This window comes from Procambarus clarkii, chromosome 1, assembly GCF_040958095.1.
Source record: "Procambarus clarkii isolate CNS0578487 chromosome 1, FALCON_Pclarkii_2.0, whole genome shotgun sequence".
Taxonomy (NCBI): Eukaryota; Metazoa; Arthropoda; class Malacostraca; order Decapoda; family Cambaridae; genus Procambarus; species Procambarus clarkii.
The window spans coordinates 47,466,755-47,488,288 of NC_091150.1; the positions used below are offsets into that span (position 1 = coordinate 47,466,755).

The following is a 21,534-nucleotide window of genomic DNA, read 5'->3' on the forward strand; positions in this document are numbered from 1 at the left end:
TGGCCTATTCCTAGACAAGAGCCTTAACTTCAGCACCCACATACAACACATAACTAAGAAAGTCTCTAAAACAGTTGGTATACTCTCCAAAATCAGATATTATGTACCTAACTCAGCTCTCATCTCTCTATATTATGCACTAATCTATCCCTATCTTAATTATGGTATCTGTGCATGGGGTTCAACCACTGCAAACCACCTCAAGTCCATCATCACCCAGCAAAAATCTGCTATCAGAATAATAACAAATTCTGCTTTCAGACAACACTCAGCCCCCTTGTTTAACTCCCTAAACATGCTAAACATAATCTCACTCCACAAATTCTCTTGTGTCAAGTACATTTACAAAACCCTGTTCTTAAATGCAAATCCTGCTCTGAAACTCTCCCTGGACAGATGTAATAGGACCCATTATCACCACACCAGAAATAAATATCTTTTTGATATCCCCAGAGTCAAACTTAATCTGTGTAAACACTATGCAAATAAAGGGACCCAGTCTATGGAACTCACTCCCTATTGAATTGAAAAGCTGTCCAACTTTTGCGTCATTCAAAAACAATACTAAAAAGTACCTAATTTCATCTTCATAGTTTTTTACCTTTTGCTTTATAATTGCACTGTATCTATTGCTACCCAATCTCCCAATCTTTATGTACCCAATCCGAACATCTTTACCATTGTGATCATTGCTGTCTTCTTATATGTGCTATCAATCTGCTGTATGTACAAGATTAATAGACATATTAATCTTGTTTAAATTACCAATCAAGCTGTCAATGTAATCAATCAGAGCTTTAATATACCAATGTGCTTTAATATACAGTACTTACTAATCTCTCTCATCTCATTTTTCTTCTTGCAATGTATTTGTTATCATTTTATTAATTCTGCAAGAATTTACCTACTTAAAATTATCTGTTAGATTAAGGACCTGCCCGAAACACTGCGCATACTAGTGGCTTTACAAGATTGTAAATACTATGCTATGTATTCTCACAAACCCAATGTACAGTACCTTCTTGTATATAAATAAATAAATAAATAAATAAATAAATAAATAAATAAATAAATACCGATTCCTCAGTATTTCGCTCATTTCTTTGTTGTCATAAGTGAAAGTTCCATCTCCCTTTCGCAGGGGCCCGATACTAGATGTGGTTTTTGATCTTGATTTTGCATAGGAGAAAAAATATTTTGGATTTCTCTCTATTTCACTGATGGCCTTTTGCTCTCTTTGTTTCTCCTGGGTTTTGTATGATTCTTGTAGCTTTAGTTCAATTGTTTCTATTTCTCTACCTAACCTTCTTCGCCGTTCTTGAGATACGGGTGTGACTCTTAAGTTGTTCCGCGATTCGTTTTCTTCGCCTTCAAAGGGAATGACGTTCCCGTTCCAATCTGCATCTCTTCCTCTTTTTTTTCTTAGGGGTATGCGGTTTGAACATATTTCTAGTGCTACTGAGCTTATTTTTTCCAGGCACTGGTTCAGGTTTGCATTTTCTATCTGTTCTTCCCAGCTTATTTCTGTGAAGTCTTGGTTTATTTGTTCCCAGTTTATCTGTTTATTATTGAAGTTGAATTTGCTGAAATCTCCTCCATCGGGAATTGGGACTGGTTTGAAGGTTTATTCCCCATGGTAGTCCTTGGTGTGAGTTTCCATTAGGGCTGCAAACACTGTATTTGTCTCATGTAAGAGGCCATCTATAAAGTGCACTTCGTTACATTTGCGTGTTTTTATACCCTGAATGTTGGCAAATAAAAATGATGTTATGTTTGTGGAAGTGCTGAATGCTTTACTTGGTGTTAATATCTGAGGCTCTGGTAATTTCCTAAGTGTAATTTCCTAAGTGTAGTTACAGGATTAGAGCTACGCTCGTGGTGTCCTGTCTTCCCAGCACTCTTTGTCATATAACGCTTTGAAACTACTGACGGCCTTGGCCTCCACCACCTTCTCACCTAACTTGTTCCAACCGTCTACCACTCTGTTTGCGAAAGTGAATTTTCTTATATTTCTTCGGCATCTGTGTTTAGCCAGTTTAAATCTATGACCTCTTGTTCTTAAAGTTCCAGGTCTCAGGAAATCTTCCTTATCAATTTTATCAATTACTGTTACTATTTTGTATGTAGTGATCATATCACCTCTTATCATATCACCATGGTAAGGAGGCCACTGTGTTTGTGTCCTCTCTAGCATTTGACCGAGTTGGTGGTAGAGTCTGGACCTTTTTAGCCATTCTTCTCCTCCTCATCTTGCTAAAAAATCATCCTGGTAAATAGTGTTGTGGCTGCTTTCATCCAGATGGTTTGTCGGTCTTATTCGCTTGGTACCTTTTATATAAAAAGCTGGACATTGTGTGTTGAAACATTCATTCTTATTTAAAGAGTTCTTGCACAGTTCTGGGTGAAAGAGATCACAGCTTTTGGTACATTTACCTGTACTAAGAAGGGTACTGCACTTTCTGGGATGATCATATTTACATAGTCCATTTGTTCTCCCCGATATCCCAAGCTTACAGATACCCCATTTATAATATCGGCAGATTTTAGGTCCTTGTTTTGTTTGTCTCAAAATCCCTGGCGCCAATATCTTGCCCAGTTCAGGCGCCGATACCACACCCGACCCCAACATCGCGTCCGGCGCCAGCACAGCATCCAGCCCCGTTCCATTCTCTCCATTTGTGGAGAGAGTGAAACTGAGTTCAACACATTTCCTTCCAAGGCGTCTTCATAGACAAAGGCCAAAGTCCATTCCATGCACCCACCAAACCCCCTGTTTATGAATGAAAAATGGTTTACACACGACTCACAACTGCTGACATCCGAACACTTTCGGAACAAGTGCCTCACTGACGACTTTTGTTTGAACTAAAATGCTGTAAATACCCATGTACTACAAATACAAATAACCGTTTGCAGAACCTAAACACCTCACCTAACCTAACCAATGCCTAAATACAGTATGCACAATATGCTAATATATAATAATATTAATTTGTATTTGAGAAAATTCCTGTTTTTAATGAACAGCATGTTCAAATTTATGAATGCATCTTTGGGGTCAATCGCTGGATGGAATAGACTTGGTCTGAGGACGGGTTGCATAATCGAGAATTTTGGGTTTGAACCCCGGATGGAACAGAAATGGTTGAGCGTATTTCCTATCACTTAATATCCCTGTCCACCTAGCAGTAAGTAGGTACTCAGTAATTCAACAAGGGGGGGGGAAGGGTTGATCTAAGCCTAACATGTATGAATACACTCTGGTTATCTGGCTTCTGACAATCAATTAAGCTGTCTTGTCAAAGGTCAAAGCAAAGTTTGAGGGGGTAATAATAGCTATTATTTGGGGGACCTTTGACAAGCCTCTGCCTTCCTGTCCTCGTCGAGGCCACTAATGTTAGTGGCCCTCAGGTAAATTATTATTTTCCAGGGGACAAAACAGAATACAAATTTGTTACATAATGTTTGAGAAGTATGGCAGAGACATGATTGTTAATGAATCAAGTCATTCTTTTTTTCCTATTTCAGTTCAATTCATGCTTTTGATCTCAATTATTTTGAAGTCTTGGGTTTTAAGTGTTTCCACATCTTGTCCGAAACGCTGTGCGTATTACTGTAGTGGCTTTAGGCATAGTATATACTGTACTAGCTCTATCTAGAAAACCAACATTGTGTTTGTAACTCATTTTGTATGTATGTATTTTCACCTGAAAAATATTATTATTATTATTATTATAAGAGTGATAAGAGGCAATTAATATTTTTTCTATTGAAGTTCAAGGTGTTTGTGTGTGAAATTCGGGTTTGAAAAAGTGAGAGTAAGAGAGAGTTTTTGGGAGGTAGCTTAAAGAATGAGATTGTTATATTACCTGGAAGTTATTGAATAATTATAATGAGTGATCTGAAGGGTAAAGTAGGAAAAAACACTGCAACTGAAACAACCGGTGGTGATCGCATCCTAGAGGTAACTGACAATGTCTGTGGCTTAAGAGATTCCTCGAACGAAAGTTCGTTTCAGGGTCGCGGTAGTACAGTTGGGTTCGTTCTCGACTCAATCGAGAATTCCAGGTTTGAATCCCGGGCGAGACAAAAATGGTTGGGTGCATTTCCTACCACCTAATGCCCCTGTCCACCTAGCAGTTAGTAGGTAACCAGGAGTTAGTCAGCTTGTTGTGGAGTTGCATCCTGGGGAGGGTCAGTAATTCGACCCTTGTGGGGGGGACCTCGATATAAGCCTAACGTGTATGAATACACTCTTGCTGTGTGTCCCCCGACATAATGAATGAATTACTATTATTATTATCTTGTATGTTGTGGTCATATCCTCTCTGTTTCTTCTCTCCTACCGTCCAGTCCAACCTCTTGGACTAGACGGTAGAGTGACAGTCTCGCTCCTAGCAGGTTGGCATTCAATCCCCAACCATCCAAGTGGTTGGCCACTATTCCTTTCCTCCTGTCCTATCCTAAATCCATATCCTCATATCCCTTCTAATAAAATAATAAAAGAGATATTGAGTGAAATAGATTTGGTTGATGAGTACAAAAGGAGAGTTGATATTAATCTTGAAGATACTGTGAAGGAACATATTTATTCAAGTAAATTTACCTGAGGACCACTAACACTCTAGTGGTCTCGACGAGGACAGGAAGCAGGTGGCTTGTCAAAGATCTCCCCATTTGCCCCTGATAATTTTTTTCCAGCTGGATTTTAAAATTTAACAGAGCTTTGCCATTTACAGCTTTGGGGGTAGGCAGTTCCATAGGTTTATAACCCTGTGGGTGAAAAATCATATCCTGTTTTCAGTCCTGCAGTGTGGCTTGTTGAGCTTGAAACCATTACTCCTTGTTTGTGTTACATTTGACCTTTTAGAGAAATTGTCTGGATCAACATTTTCCAAATTGTTCAATATTTTAAAGGCTTCGGTGAGTTCTGGCCTGTCATGCCTGATTTACAATGCTGATTGCCCTGAGGCCATCAGTCATTCCTGGTATGAGAGTTGACTTAGTTCTGGAATGATTTTTGTCACCTGGTGTTACACTTTCTCCAAAGAAGCTGTGTCTTTATGAAGATGAGGCTCCGAGCTTGGATACCACCATAATCCAAGTGGGGGCAGAACAAAGATTTATACAGTTGAATCACTACAACCTTCTTTTCCTTAAAGTCAAAGGTATGCTTGATTATTCCAAGGGTTTGGTTAATTTGTTTACTGCTGCTGCTATCTGTTATGCAACTTTCAATGAATGGTGAATTTTGACTCCAAGGTCCTTTTCTACATCAATCTGCTGCAAGGTAATGTTATTAATTTGGTAGTTGTGACATGGGTTGTTATGCCCAACATGCAAAGTGTTGCATTGTTTGTATATTAAAAATCATTTGCCAGTCTTCTGACCATTTGTGTAGTTCATGTAGATCACTTTGTAAGGCTTTAATATTTATGTATTTATATGAATAAATCCACAAGGGTCGTGATGAGGGTTTGAAATAAATCCATCACAGCCCTTGTGGATTTATTCATTTGATATACCAAGCTATTGTGATTTCTATGTGTAATGTATTTATACATTTATTTAAGTTTTTATTTATATTTACCTGAATATATCTGAGGGCCACTAACACTAGTGGCCTCGACGAGGACAGGAAGCTGGCAGCTTGTTGAAGGTCCCCACATTGCTTTGATAATCTTTTTCCAGTTGGATTTTGAAATTCAACAATCTCGGCATTTATGGCTTTGGCACGTAGGCAGTTCCATAAGTTTATAACCCTGTGGGTGAAAAAGTATCTCCTGTTCTCAGTCCTACATTGTGGCTTGCTGAGCTTGAAGATATTTTCTGGATCAACATCCACCAAATTGTTCAGTATTTTAAAAATTTCAATGAGGTCTGCCCTGTCATGCCTGATTTGCAATGTTTTTAGCCCTGTGGCCCCTCAACCGTTCCTGATATGAGAGATGACTTAGCTTTGGAATAATTTTTGTTGCCCGGTGTTACACTTTCTTCAGAGCAGCTATGCCCTTCTGAAGATGGGGTCTCCATGAGTGAATACAGTAATCCAAGGGATCCAAGTAATCCAAATTGCATGAGAGATTTATACAATTGAATCACCACCGTTCTTTCCTTAACCACTTAACTGCGCCAACCGAGTATTCTCGGTCGGCTGGAAACTGCGCCAACCGAGAAAACTCTTCTTGATTTTTCGGTACCAATTCTAAATGTGTACGAGGTTGGTTGTGTATGAAATGGACTCTTAGGACCTCCAGTGAGAGGCAGCCATCTTGGAAAAAATTCCCAGAATGCCTTAGGGCTTCTGGCTGGGTTAGTACTGAATGAGCAACCATGGGTGGTGCACGCGCCTCTGGCTCCCAATAACCTGTCCGACAACGCTCTGTTGGTGAAATTCAAACCTTATTGTTTGAAGAACATAAGGGTCATAATATTGGTGAAGCTAGGCACAATAAGGACCTAACACAAAGGTCGGATGCAAGTGATACAGCACCTATGAGATGATACAGCAAGAGTATCCAGTTGTGGCTCTGAGCGTCACCCTTGCAATCCTATGCTATCTACAATTTATTTAGATGATACATAGATGAATCGTTTTCTGCGTTCAGTGATGATGCATCTGATACAAATTGCATAGATGAACAGTGTTAGCGGCTTCCATGGTGGTGTTTTCCATAGATATTTTCAAGAGTACCTGAATCTCTTCCTAACTAACGGACACTCTTTGAGGCTAGCTCTATTTCTTTCTGACTGACGGACACTCTTGAGATAAGCTGAATCTCTTCCTCTGTGGGATCATAGCGTGGGACCATGGAACCAAAGCGTTCTTTTCATGACTACCTTATAAATTGATCTTTTCCTATAATCTTTTCAATACTACCTTATGCTTTACAAGCTTGGCTACATACAACCTACAAGTACTAAAGCCAAGGGTGTATGTGAGTGCGTTATTTGCAAGCACACAAAATGAAGAAACAGGATGCGAAAATTTATCTGTACCTGGTGCACTGAGAGCGAAGTCGTGCGGTGTACCATGGGCTATTTCGTTGATTATTACTCACTTCCGATGTACTGAGTGTGTAATACAGTGTTACTGTGTAAATAGTGTGTGAAACTGTACATAATGTAATTTTAGTGAATTTTTAACAGGTAATATTGCGACAATAAACATTTATTGTGGACACATTACTGACACATGTATCACAGTTCCAGGGAACATTATGAATGTTCTACTGTATACATATTGTAAAGGACACAAATATGCATCATATGATAAAAAAACAAATAAAACCGCTTTGGAAATACATAAAATAAATAATTGAAAATATATTTGTGGCAACACCCGGTGCTTGAATGGCCTACGCGACCGTGTCTGGGCGATTCACCCACGGGCGACCACGCCCTGATGACGTCACAGCGCACCTTGTCCACGTCCCCACAGCCAAAGTAAGTGGAATTTGGTACAGTATTTATTTTTACATAGACATGTTCAGGGAAGGGAATTTATCATTTTATGAAGAAAAAAGAATTTTTTTGGAACACTTTATTTCATGTGCATCGGGGAAATTTCACAATAAACTCGGCGCAGCACGGTGGTTATTTACCGGTGGTTACGGTATTACGGAAAAATGCGATAAATGAAAACTGGTTCGATTTCAATTAAACTTTTTTGACTAGTTGTATATAAAATTTGGTTCAACTGGCCCAAGTCTCAGCATCGTAGCATAAATAGGAAGGGAGAAAAACAATATTAAATTATGTGTCAAAAATTTTACAAAATGGTCAAAAATTAACATCAAACAAAAGTGTCAACTAAAATCATGTCTATGACTCTAAGCTATCACAATAGCATATAATAAAGTATTTTAGTATTTACTTTTATGCCAAAAAATATTAAAAAAAATATTTGATTTTTTTTTTTCAATTTTGTTTTCATATTTTTTATCAGCTGATTTGCATGAAACTTATACATCTTACAGAACGTATGCCTATCTGTAAAGATGCAAATTTTGGAGGATATTGGTTGAAGTTAACTTCAACCACAGGTGGCAGAGTGTTTGATCTTATTTATTTTCAAGTAACATAAAATTGCATCTCCTCTTTCATTTTTTTTTCAATTTACATGAAATTTACATCTTATATGTAGAGTTGATGTCTCTACAACATTTATGAAACACTTCATTCCTAAGTTCATTTATTGATTTTATAAATATTTGCAAACATGAAATATTGGCATATATTTTGGGGGAGAACTTTGACTACTTGTATTAGTAAATCTAAACATATTTTGGATAATCCTTTTTATAAAAATCCTTTATTATATGCTAATATGATATATGAGTGTCATAGAAATTATGTCATTTGAATATTGTGGTGGAAGTAGGATATTGAAAATGTGTAAATTTTGTTTGAAAAAATAAATCATATCTCACTTTCTATTTGGGGTGCGATACTGAAATGTAGAACAGTTGCAGCCCTTCTTATATACAACTAGTAAAAAAAGTTTGGTTGACATTAAACAAAATTTTAAATCGCGTTTACCGCCCCCTTAAAGTCAAAGGTATGCTTGATTATTCCAAGGGGTTTGTTAGGTTCTTTGACTGCTGCTCCAACCTATTGGGCAATTTTCAGTGAGTGGTGGATTTTGAATCCAAGGTCCTTTTCTTCATCAAACTGTTGTAATGGAATGTTATTAACTTTGTAGTTGTAGTGTGGGTTGCTATGCCCCACTTGCAAGGTCTTGCATTTGTCAATATTAAAAAGCATTTGCTAGTCTTCTGACCATGCATTTGTAGAGTTCATGTAGATCTCTTTGTAGGGCTCCAATATCATTATTATTTCCCACTTTATGATATATCTTTGTCATCTGCAAATTTGATGATATGGTTTGTAATATTCTCATCTATGTCATTGATGTATATGACAAAAATCCAGCTTTGAATGTAATGAAACGTCATTTTCTGATTGAGACCCGGAGGCTCCCCAGAGCTATACCGGGCTGATGATATTAGACCGTGGCAACACTCAATCGAAGGAGTTCTAAGCCTACCGGGGACCAGAGCCAGAACCTGGCCCCTTCAAGAGAGGCATGAGGAGCAATGGCCTAAAGTCACCCCTGTGTAATTGGAAGCAGTCTTTGTCTGCCATCTACCAGGTCAGGCACCCAAAAAGGTAGAAATCTCAAAACAAACTACTGCTGGTCAAAAATTGTAAACCGAAAGCTGAACTAGCAAACAGAACTCCCCAATCAAAAATAAGGAAACAAACATGATGTCATTACAACCACATTGCATCCATGGCTGATTGTCAAAAATGCGAAAAAACGCTGACCAGAGGGAGGGATGCCGAGGATCCTCCGGGTCTCACCCAGAAAATGGCGTTTCATTACATATAACGCTGGTTTTCTGTGGAGAGCCCCTTCAGCTCCCCAGAACTACCTAACCAAAGATAAGAAGAAAAGGGACTCACCCGGGAGGCGGTCGTCACTTGCTCCTCAACTCGAAGTCGAGACAACAGGTTGCAACCTGCGACCCAAGGCTATACACGTCCGAGAAGGACTAGGAACATTAACAAGGTCTCCGTGGTGTAGTGGTAAGACACTCGCCTGGCGTTCCGCGAGCGCTATGTCATGGGTTCGTATCCTGGCCGGGGAGGATTTACTGGGCGCAATTCCATAACTGTAGCCTCTGTTTAACGCAACAGTAAAATGTGTACTTGGATGAAAAAACGATTCTTCGCGGCAGGGGATCGTATTCCAGGGACCATAGGATTAAGGACTTGCCCGAAACGCTACGCGTACTAGTGGCTGTACAAGAATGTAACAACTCTTGTATATATCTCAAAAAAAAAAAAAAAAAAAAAAAAAAAAAAAGGTAACATGCGGCCAGGACCCTGTTCAACCTCCAATAGTCCCGTGCCCAAAAGGTAGGCCAGGACATTACCAAAGCAGCAGCCGAATGCTGAACTTACAAACGGCGTGGGCACGGGGAAAGACTGCAGGCTGGCTTGACCGAATAATCTTGTGGACAACCTGGGAGACCCACACCCTGAAATAGCGAAAATGGGGAAACTGGGTCAACCCAAAGCACGTCCTCTGCCACCGAGGCCGTAACACACAAATAATGGCGAAGAGCCACAAACGGACACACAACATGATGCACCCCTGGCCAAACCAACCAAGCATCAACAATTCAAGGACCCCTCCAGAAAGCAGCAGACTCATTCTTCGCCAGAAAAGAAGGAGACGGCTGCAAACAAAGGACTGAAAGAGCAGAAACCCCTGCGCTGGAGGAGAGCACGAAACTTTCCGACTCGACCCCCAGAGGCCAATGCCAACAAGAAAAAGAGCCATAGAAAAACAGTCCTAAACCGAGGGGGCCACCCCAAACCGAGGAGATGGGAGAAGAGAGTACCCGGTGCAACGACCAGGACAGCTCAGGGGCGCATGAGCAGGCCAGAGGTGAAAACAATGCCCGAGAAAGCTTGCAGAACGGAGCAGAAGTGAAATCCACCCCACATGCAAGCTGCAGCAGCTCTGCCAGTGCCACCTGAAATGAGGCGACAATATCTGGCATAAGAAGACGGTCCTGAAACAACCGAGAGAGAAAGGACAAAACCGACCAGAAATCAAAGACAACCTACGAAGAGACAAGTGCCAAAAAAAAAAACAGGAAATTTCATACTACCATCAAGACGAAACTTGCAGGTGGGACACCAACTAAGCCACCTGATCACTATACAAGTGGTGAAAAACCCGCATCAAAAAGGCCAGATGCGAGAAGTAGAGAAGATCGAACCAGCCATGTACCAGAATGGACCGATCTGCTGAAAGAGGCGGAGTCGCAGGAAGACACTCGGGTTTGGACATCAAGCAAAAAGCTCCAGAAATGGCAAGAAGCTCCAGAAACGGCTGGGCCGGCCACCAAAGAGCCAACAGGACTACTCATCCCTGGTAAGTCTCTCTAAGCTAACCAGGACCCGGAGCAACAACCGAACCGGTGGAAAGAGGTACAGGTAACCCCAACTCGACCAGTCCAGCCGAAAGGCATCGACCCCGATGGCCTCACAGTCTGGGAAGGGCGCCACATACACTGGAAAACGCCTCGACCAAGTCGATGTAAAGAGGTCCACCTCTAGGTGCCTGTATGTCTACAGAACCAACTGAATGAGTCTGTGTCGACCCTCCATTCCATGGATAGGAGAATGAACCGAGACAGGCCATCCACCAGGACGTTTGACACCAAGAGATCGACTATCAAGGTACTGAGAGATTGACTGATCGATCGAGATCAGCGACTATAAGAAATATTGCCGGAACAACCGTGGACATCTTCAAGAGAAAACTGGATGGTTTTCTAAGAGAAGTTCCGGATCAGCCGGGCTGTGGTGGGTACGTGGCCCTGCGGGCCGCTCCAAGCAACAGCCTGGTGGACCAGACTCTCACAAGTCGAGCCTGGCCTTGGGCCGGGCTTGGGGAGTAGAAGAACTCCCAGAACCCCATCAACCAGGTATCAACCAGGTACCCCCTGAACGTGAATCGCCAGGAGAGCCAAACCCCGAGAACACAGCAAACGAGTCACCTGAAATTACCAGCCCCAAAGAGCCAATGACCGCATTCAGACAAGGTGGTTCCCAAGAAAAATTTCTTGGGAAAAATTGGGAACCTTTGGTAACCTGCCAGCTTCCTGTCCCAATTGTGACCACTAAATAGATGGTGGCTCTCAGGTAAATTCAGATAAATGTATAAAGTTAAATGCACCAAAAAGATTTATAAGCAGGTGTCACATAATTCCCCAGCATTGCTGGGAAAACTGCCTCTTCACTCTTACTTTCGTCATTGTTAGGTTATTCACCACTCTACTGCACTTCATAAAACATCCAGTAAGGAGTTCAGTCAAGTTCCAGATGAATGTCTAGATAACCCTACCAGGACACCCACCACCTAGCCCAAGAGTTCATTGCAACTGCAGCCAGGTGACCTGCCGGCTGACGACTACATCTATGAAAATTGCCTGTTGTGCTTCCGGCGACTCATTACAGCCCACCTTGACAAAGGATGTGACGTCACTGCCAGGGGTATAAAAAAGCTGACCCTGGTCAGCTTGTCAGTCTCTCTCAGGTGCTCAGGATTTACATATTATGGCTTCAATGCAACGCTTTCCTCCAACTACTTCATGTACAGATTGTAATGTTCGCTGTAAATGTTCTTAGTGTCACCCTTATTTTGTGTTAACATAAGTTTGTATATGTGTATTTTTGCTTTTATGTGTTAGCCAAGTGTGTCAAGTCAGGGGTTTTGTGTTTTTCATATGTTATTTGTTTATCTTGATATTAGAGTAAATTGTAATCACTTTTTGCCTGAGTATTCCTTCACTCCTGTGCAATTTCCACACTGCAAAGGCCAATGCATTTTTTTTATTATTATTAATAAGTGTGTGTGCCATATTCCATCTGCCTGGTACAGCCACTGTACCATATCACATCACAGTAGATAACAGTACACGTGTAGGAATTAATGCTGTAGTAATTAATATTTTGATACTAATGTAGGTGTATGTCAGGGTTATGTGATGTGACACTGGTTATTTAATACAGTATAATGATAAAGGAGTTCCAGGTAAGACAGTTAAAGATGGATGTAAACCTAGTGTATAGTTCCTAATACAGGTATAAGCAATTGGAGTTTGTCAAATTTTCTGTCTGCAGATGATAGTTCTTTTAGTAGAGTGAAAGAGTGTTTTGTTTATAAGTTTAATATTTTGTTGCCTTATGTGAGGGAAGACATAAAATTGAATGTGGACAAAAGTAAAGTTATAGTGATGGAGAGAGAAAGAGATTGTGTGTGTGAAATAATGTGAAGACTAAACAACACACCAGAAGATGAAGAGACGACGACTCTTCAGTTGGTCCTGGACCTTTATCAGGTCAATTGTGATAATGGTCCAGAACATCTGAAACTTGATGACTTGATAATGGCCCAGGACGGACTGAAACGGTGTTGTCTCTTCATCTTCTGGTGTGTGGTTTGGTCATCATATCTTCAACCACATTATTGTGACTCATCATCTGAAAATAATGTGAATGTTAGTGGTTGATTACTGTAAATATTTGTGGTGTGTGATTGACACATGAAGAATTTGTGCAATCACAACTCGAGAAGGGTCAGTCTGGGAAGGAAATTGGCAAGTTCAGTGAAAGCCTTGGTGTTAGGAATGTAGAATATAGTGTGGAATACAATTCTCAGAATAAGTATGAGGAGAACATACTGAGATCTTCTGGCATTTTGCATAAATGAATAAATGTTATGCTAATATAGTGCAGTATACTAATGTTATTAGAGGTGAACTAACTTTTAAATACTGGTACAGTGGTACCTCGGGTTACGACTGTCCCTGTTTACGAACTTTTCGGGTTATGAGCCCGATTTGTTCGGAAAATTTGAATCGGGATACGAACTTTGCATTGAGATAGGAGTTTGTTGATACACGTATGGCCGACCTAGCGCATGGTGGCACAGCGATCGCGCCTCAGTTTAACAGTGCCTCATGCCCAGTGACTATTCTGCCTGAATTCTTCAAAAGAATTTACAGGACTTGTTTTTTGTTGGATTTTTGGCCATTTTGAGCATAAAAGTTGTTGTTATATATCTCGCCATGGGTCTAAAGAAAGTCAGTGGTAAGTTTCAAGGCAAGAAATTGCATGTGAGAATGACAATAGAGGAAAAACAAGAGATCATTCATTAGCATGAAAATGGAACTTGTGTTGTTGAACTAGCTAGGCAGTAAAACAAATCCATGTCAACAATATGCACTGTACTTGCCAAGAAAAAGAACATTATGAGTGCTAAAGTGGCAAAAGGCGTATCAACAATCATGAAACAAAGACCACAAATACTTGAGGATGTTGAAAAGTTGTTATTAATTTGGATACACAACAAGGAGTTAGCAGGTGATAGTGTTTCAGAGGCCATCATTTGTGAGAAAGCCAGGGTAGTGCACGAAGACCTTGCAAAGAAAACCCCTGGAACAAGTGCAGATACTAAAGACTTTAGGGCAAGCAGGGGATGGTTTGACAAATTTAGAAAAAAGAAGTGGTATTCATTGTGTTGTGAGGCATGGGGAGGCTGCCAGCTCAGACAAACCAACGACTGAAATATTTATTGAAGAATTTAGAGTTTGTAAAGGCTGAGGGATACCTACCGCAACAAGTTTTTAATTGTGATGAGACAGGACTGTAAAGGAAATTCCTGTTTCAATTTTCCTCCGTGGTCTGACACTGTCATATATATATATATATATATATATATATATATATATATATATATATATATATATATATATATATATATGTATGTCGTACCTAGTAGCCAGAACGCACTTCTCAGCCTACTATGCAAGGCCCGATTTGCCTAATAAGCCAAGTTTTCAAGAATTAATTGTTTTTCGACTACCTAACCTACATAACCTAACCTAACCTAACTTTTTCGGCTACCTAACCTATAAAGATAGGTTAGGTTAGGTTAGGTAGGGTTGGTTAGGTTCGGTCATATATCTACATTAATTTTAACTCCAATAAAATAAAATTGACCTCATACATAATGAAATAGGTAGGTTTATCATTTCATAAGAAAAAAAATTAGAGAAAATATATTAATTCAGGAAAACTTGGCTTATTAGGCAAATCGGGCCTTGCATAGTAGACTGAGAAGTGTGTTCTGGCTACTAGGTACGACATACATATATATATATATATATATATATATATATATATATATATATATATATATATATATATATATATATATATATATATATATATATATATATATGTTGCACCTAGTAGCCAGAACGCAGTACTCGGACTACTATGCAAGGCCCGATTTGCCTAATAAGCCAAGCTTTCCTGAATTAATATATTTTCTCTAATTTTTTTCTTATGAAATGATAAAGCTACCCATTTCATCATGTATGAGGTCAATTTTTTTTTATTGGAGTTAAAATTAATATAGATATATGACCAAACCTAACCAACCCTTTCTAACCTAACCTAACCTATCTTTATAGGTTAGGTTAGGTTAGGTAGCTGAAAAAGTTAGGTTAGGTTAGGTAGGTTAGGTAGTCGAAAAAACATTAATTCATGAAAACTTGGCTTATTAGGCAAATTGGGCTTTGCATAGTAGGCTGAGAAGTGCATTCTGGCTACTAGGTACGACATTATATATATATATATATATATATATATATATATATATATATATATATATATATATATATATATATATATATATATAATTTATTTATTTAATTGAAAATGACAAAGTTTTAGATTTATAATTCTGGCACAAATCTTCTCGATATTGCTTATGTTTTTCTTCACTGAAGCAGGAAATTGAAAAATGAACTCTCCAAAGGAGATTTACAGTGCACAAACAACAGGGCTCCATCAAGGAACATATGATCGGCACACACAATGAGATGATCACCAGGGATATTTTGACGAGCAACACCAAAATAATTGATAGATACAATGACAATACAAGATTAGACATCTGTGAAGCGCTGCATATCAAGAAATCTAGACCAGCAATCAATAATCAGCTAATACACATGGAGGCGATGAGTCACAATAACGTGGCTAAAGTATGTTGACCAGACCACACACTAGAAGGTGAAGGGACAAAGACGTTTTGGTCTGTCCTGGACCATTCTCAAGATCGACTCGAGAATGGTCCAGGACGGACTGAAACGTCATCGTCCCTTCACCTTCTAGTGTGTGGTCTGGTCATCAGCTAATACACTTAAAGACCCCGGGCCAACACAGAAGCTGGACTGAATGACCCTGCAACAGGAACGGAAGCAGCAAGAAAAACATATATATATATATATATATATATATATATATATATATATATATATATATATATATATATATATATATATATATATATATATATATATATATATGTATGTATGTGTGTGTGTGTATCATGAAAATAAACACGTGATTAAAAATGTGACAGTGTCAGACCACGGAGGAAAATTGAAACAGGAATTTTCTTAAGTACTTTCGTATATTAATACATCTTCAGAAGGAGTGATATATATATATATATATACATATATATACAGTGGCACCTCGATTAACGAGTTTAATCCGTTCCGGCACCGAGCTCGTCATGTGGAAAACTCGTCTTGCGAAACAACAACAAAACTGTCATAAAAGGTGTTCAAGAACCAGCAGAAACGCTTGTTAATCAAGGAAAAGCTCGTTAGTAGAGACAAATGTTCTGCGAGTGGCTTGCTCGTTACTCGAAATGCTCGTAGATAGTGCCACTCGTTAATCGAGGTGCCACTGTATGTATATATATATATATATATATATATATATATATATATATATATATATATATATATATATATATATATTTATATATATATATATATATATATATATATATATATATATATATATATATATATATATATATATATATTTATATATATATATATATATATATATATATATATATATATATATATATATATATATATATATATATATTTATATATATATATATATATATATATATATATATATATATATATATATATATATATATATATATATATATAGTGTACACACACACACACACACACACACCTGAAGGTAAGAGAGTTAATATTTGAAAACCCTCGAGATATTGATATAATGGCATTGCAGGTCTGGAATCAGGATGATAAGCTGATAATTGTAAATGCCTACAGTCCACCAGCAAGCAACACATGGACAAAGGAAGAACTGGATGTTAAACGAGAGGGCCTCATAATGGTCATGAGAGATATTATTGTACAAGCAGATAAAGATAAATCACGACTGTTGATACTGAGGGACTTCAACTTTAAAGCAATAGACTGGGAGGCCTATGAAGCAAGAACGGAGGACTTTTGGACATGCAGATTTGTGAACCTCATTCTGGAGACATTCTTGTATCAACACATAAAGCAGGCCACAAGAATGAGGGAAGGAGATGTACCATCAGTACTGGATCTAGTATTCACCAGGAAAGAAGAAGAGATATTTGACATCCAGTACCTTCCTCCCTTGGGAAAGAGTGATCACGTCCTGTTAGACATTGATTATGCTTTAAGATATCATCTAGAAGAAAATGGGGACATTGAAACAGTTGATAAACTCGATTTAAGGAGAGGACACTATGGGGAACTTCGAAATTTTTTCAATGAGTGTAATTGGACAGAATTGTTGCTAGGCAGGGAAGTAAATGAAATGTATGCCAAATTTTTAAAAATATACGAGGAAGGCACACAAACATTCATACCAAAACAGAGATGCAGGGCCAGAAAACAGGATTGGTTCGACAGAAATTGTGAGAGGGCAAGAGACCAAAAGACATAAAAATGGAATCAGTATAGGAAGAGGCCAAACCCCCAAACATACCAGCGATACAAAGATGCGAGAAACAACTATACGGCAGTAAGGAGAGAGGCAGAAAGAAATTTTGAAAAAGGGATAGCGGATAAATGTAAAACAGAACCGGGCCTGTTCTACAAATTCATAAACAACAAATTGCAGGTAAAGGATAATATCCAGAGGTTGAAAATGGGAAACAGATTCACGGAAAATGAAAAGGAAATGTGTGAAACATTAAATGAAAAGTTCCAAAGTGTGTTTGTACAAAATGAAATCTTCAGAGAACCAGACACAATAAGAATTTCAGAGAACAACATAGAGCGGATAGAGGTGTCTAGAAATGAAGTGGAAAATATGCTAAAAGAGCTCGGTAAGAACAAAGCAGCTGGCCCAGATGGCGTTTCACCATGGGTTCTGAGAGAATGTGCATCTGAGCTCAGCATTCCACTTTGCTGCATGCCTGATCAGCATGCCTGATCTTTCAGGCATCCCTGTGTACAGGAATCGTAGCAGATGTGTGGAAACAGGCTAACATAGTTCCAATCTACAAAAGTGGCAGCAGGGAAGACCCCCTCAATTATAGACCTGTATCATTGACAAGTGTAATAGTGAAAGTATTGGAAAAACTAATCAAAACTAAATGGGTAGAACACCTGGAGAGAAATGATATAATATCAGACAGACAGTATGGTTTTCAATCTGGAAGATCCTGTGTATCGAATTTACTCAGTTTCTATGATCGAGCCACAGAGATATTAAAGGAAAGAGATGGTTGGGTTGACTGCATCTATCTGGACCTAAAAAAGGCTTTCGACAGAGTTCCACATAAGAGGTTGTTCTGTAAACTGGAAAATATTAGAGGGGTGACAGGTAAGCTTCGAAAATGGATGAAAAATTTCCTGACTGACAGAAAAATGAGGGCTGTAATCAGAGGCAATGAATCGGATTGGAGGAATGTCATGAGTGGAGTACCACAGGGTTCAGTTCTTGCACTGGTAATGTTTATTGTCTACATAACTGATCTACCAGTTGGTATACAGAATTATATGAACATGTTTGCTGATAATGCTAAGATAATAGGGATGATAAGAAATCTAAATGATTGTCATGTTCTTCAAGAAGACCTGGACAAAATAGGAATATGGAGCACCACTTGGCAAATGGAATTTAATGTGAATACATGCCATGTTATGGAATGTGGAATTGGAGAACATAGACCCCACACAACCTATAAATTATGTGAGAAATCTTTAAAGAATTCTGACAAAGAAAGGGATCTAGGGGTGGTTCTAGATAGAAAACTGTCACCTGAGGACCACATTAAGAACATTGTGCGAGGAGCCTATGCTACACTTTCTAACTTCAGAATTGCTTTTAAATACATGGATGGAGAAATACTAAAGAAATTGTTCACGACTTTTGTTAGACCAAAGCTGGAATATGCAGCAGTTGAATGGTGCCTATATCTTAAGAAGCACATCAACAAACTAGAAAAGGTGCAACGACATGCTACTAAGTGACTCCCAGAACTGAAGGACAAGAGCTACGAGGAGAGGTTAGAGGCATTAAATATGCAAAAACTAGAAGATAGGAGAAAAAGAGGTGATATGATCACTACATACATAATAGTAACAGGAATCGATAAAATTGTTAGGGAAGAATTCCTGAGACCCGGAACTTCAAGAACAAGAGCTCATATTTTTAAACTCACGAAACAAAGTTAGACATATAAGAAAATTCACTTTTGTAAACAGAGTGGTAGACGGTTGGAACAAGTTAGGTGAGAAGGTGGTGGAGGCCAAAACCGTCAGTAATTTCAAAATGTTATATGACAGAGTGCTGGGGAGATGGGACACCACGAGCGTAGTTCTCATCCTGTAACTACACTTAGGTAATTACACACACACACACACACACACACACACACACACACACACACACACACACACACACACACACACACACACACACACACACACACACACACACACACTAGGTAATTACACACACACACACACACTGTAATATGTTTTGGCAATATATGTACAGTATGCTTCAGTCAAAATTTTATTTTCCAGCTCCTGAGGTGATTAACTTTGAACCAGTGAATCTCTACACTGACATGTGGTAAGTTTCAATCTACTTTATGAGATAGGAATAGCTTAACATTTACAAAATTATTTTAATAAATTTATGAAGTAAACTGGGTTACAATAATTGTGCATACAGTAAATTTAAAAAGAAAATTAAAAGAATTTGGTCATCCAATGAAAATTAATGTTACTGTTCTGTTATAAAACATGTTTCAATTTATATCCACAAATTTTTATTGTGGAACAGGTCGAGAAATTATTACTGGGGTAATAATTTACCAACCACTGGAACCTCCAGTGGTTTCCAAACCAATGTCATGGCCCAAATGAGGCTCACGAGGATTTCCATGTTGTTGCTGAAATGTCTCGGAAGAACATAAAATGTTCATAATCAAATATGACAATTACATTTAAGTGAGAAATTATTGAAGCCATGCAATGGAACTGAACCTGTATCCCTGGACTTCTCAGGCACAGGATGTGGGTTTTATCCTATTGTTGATCTTCAATATTTTCTCATAGATACATCACATTCTTGTAATTTCATTGTACAATTACATGCATTTTGACTCGGGAAGTGGAAAAGGTTCCCTCTCCTCTGACAATATACTTATGTGAAGGAACATGTTCAGGTTCTGTGGTGATTAAGACTAACTCTGGGACCTTTGTGGATCCTCAGCATGACTTGCATTGTGCTTTGTCCATCAACATAAAGCCGAAACTGGAAGGCTCACCTAGAAAATAAAGTAACATCATGGTAGTCATTGCAAAATATCTGAATTGTTTCCCAACTATTTTAACCATCAGATTTTCATTAAAAGTTATGCTACAGTATATGTTTTGTCAGACTAAAGAGTTATTGAAATTTACTGGTTTAGCTATTTAAATTTTAAAAAAGGTAATATATAACACTATAAAATATATAAAAATAGTAACAATTAAAACTACATGCACCATCCCTCTGCATCACCAGGCTACCTACCTTCTCTCTACCTTGTTAAGGTTCCAGGGATCAAAGACCCGCAGCCTGGTATGCAACCAGGCCTCCCAGTTGGTTTTCTGGTCAACCAAGCTGTTGGCCATAGCTGCTCACATCTTGACATATGAATTACAGCTTGATTGATCAGGTATTCTTTGGAGGTGTTTATCAAGTTCACTCTTGAACAATGCGAGAGGCCGGCCAGTTATGCTCCTCTTGTGTAGTGGGAGAGTGTTGAAAAGTCTTGGGCCCTTGGTGTTGACAAGAATTTTTCTTCAGCGTACCTATTTCACCTCTGATTTTTATCTGATTAAAAAAGTTTGGGAAACATTGTTATACACAAATCACAAGAACATTATCACTTTATTTTGTCTACTGGATGCTTTTGATGTCAATACAATTGCAGGTTCTTGGTTAAATATACCATAAATCAAAGTCAAATTCTTTATTTGATGTAGAGTAAAGTAGGTAAATAATATGGAGGTAAAATGGTAATTACTTCTAAGCTCTCATTTTCCAGCATACACACCTCAGTGAAATTATTAAAATATACAATAATATTCAACATATCGTTACTATAACTACAAGAATGGACATATTTAAAGTGCACTACTGTACTTAATATCTAAAACAAGAGTAATGATACTCTTGTATTATTAACTAGTGTAAAACCTTGGTGTAATACCTTAAACTAATTACTGTATTAGTTAAATGCACAACAAAGTAAATATTGTAGTGCATTTTATTATCATTTTACAGTAATATGACAATTCTTCATATTGTGACTGTTGTGGTATCGCAGCTATACTGAACCAAGATGGTATGATTCTCCCTCACATAAATAAAAAAAAATGCTGCTATTGGCCTTGCAGTGTGTAAGTCGCAGGTGGAAACAAATGAAAATCATCAAATAAATAATTAAAACAATTTACTGAAATATTAATGAACAAAATTGGCACTTGAAAATACTTGGCTATTATGTAATGCAAAGGTGAACTAGATAATATGACATTAATACAAAAATAAACTGTAAGC

At 38.3% G+C, this 21,534-nt stretch overlaps 1 protein-coding gene across 1 annotated transcript in view; it reads left to right on the top strand.

The window, feature by feature from the left end:
• The window catches only part of LOC123773024 (uncharacterized), a 204,794-nt gene that overhangs the window by 149,713 nt on the left and 33,547 nt on the right, over nucleotides 1–21,534 (top strand). The window contains exon 5 of the mRNA XM_045766555.2: nucleotides 19,506–19,554. Within this exon, the coding sequence (XP_045622511.2) occupies nucleotides 19,506–19,554 (49 nt within the window). The remainder of the gene's footprint in view (nucleotides 1–19,505; nucleotides 19,555–21,534) is intronic.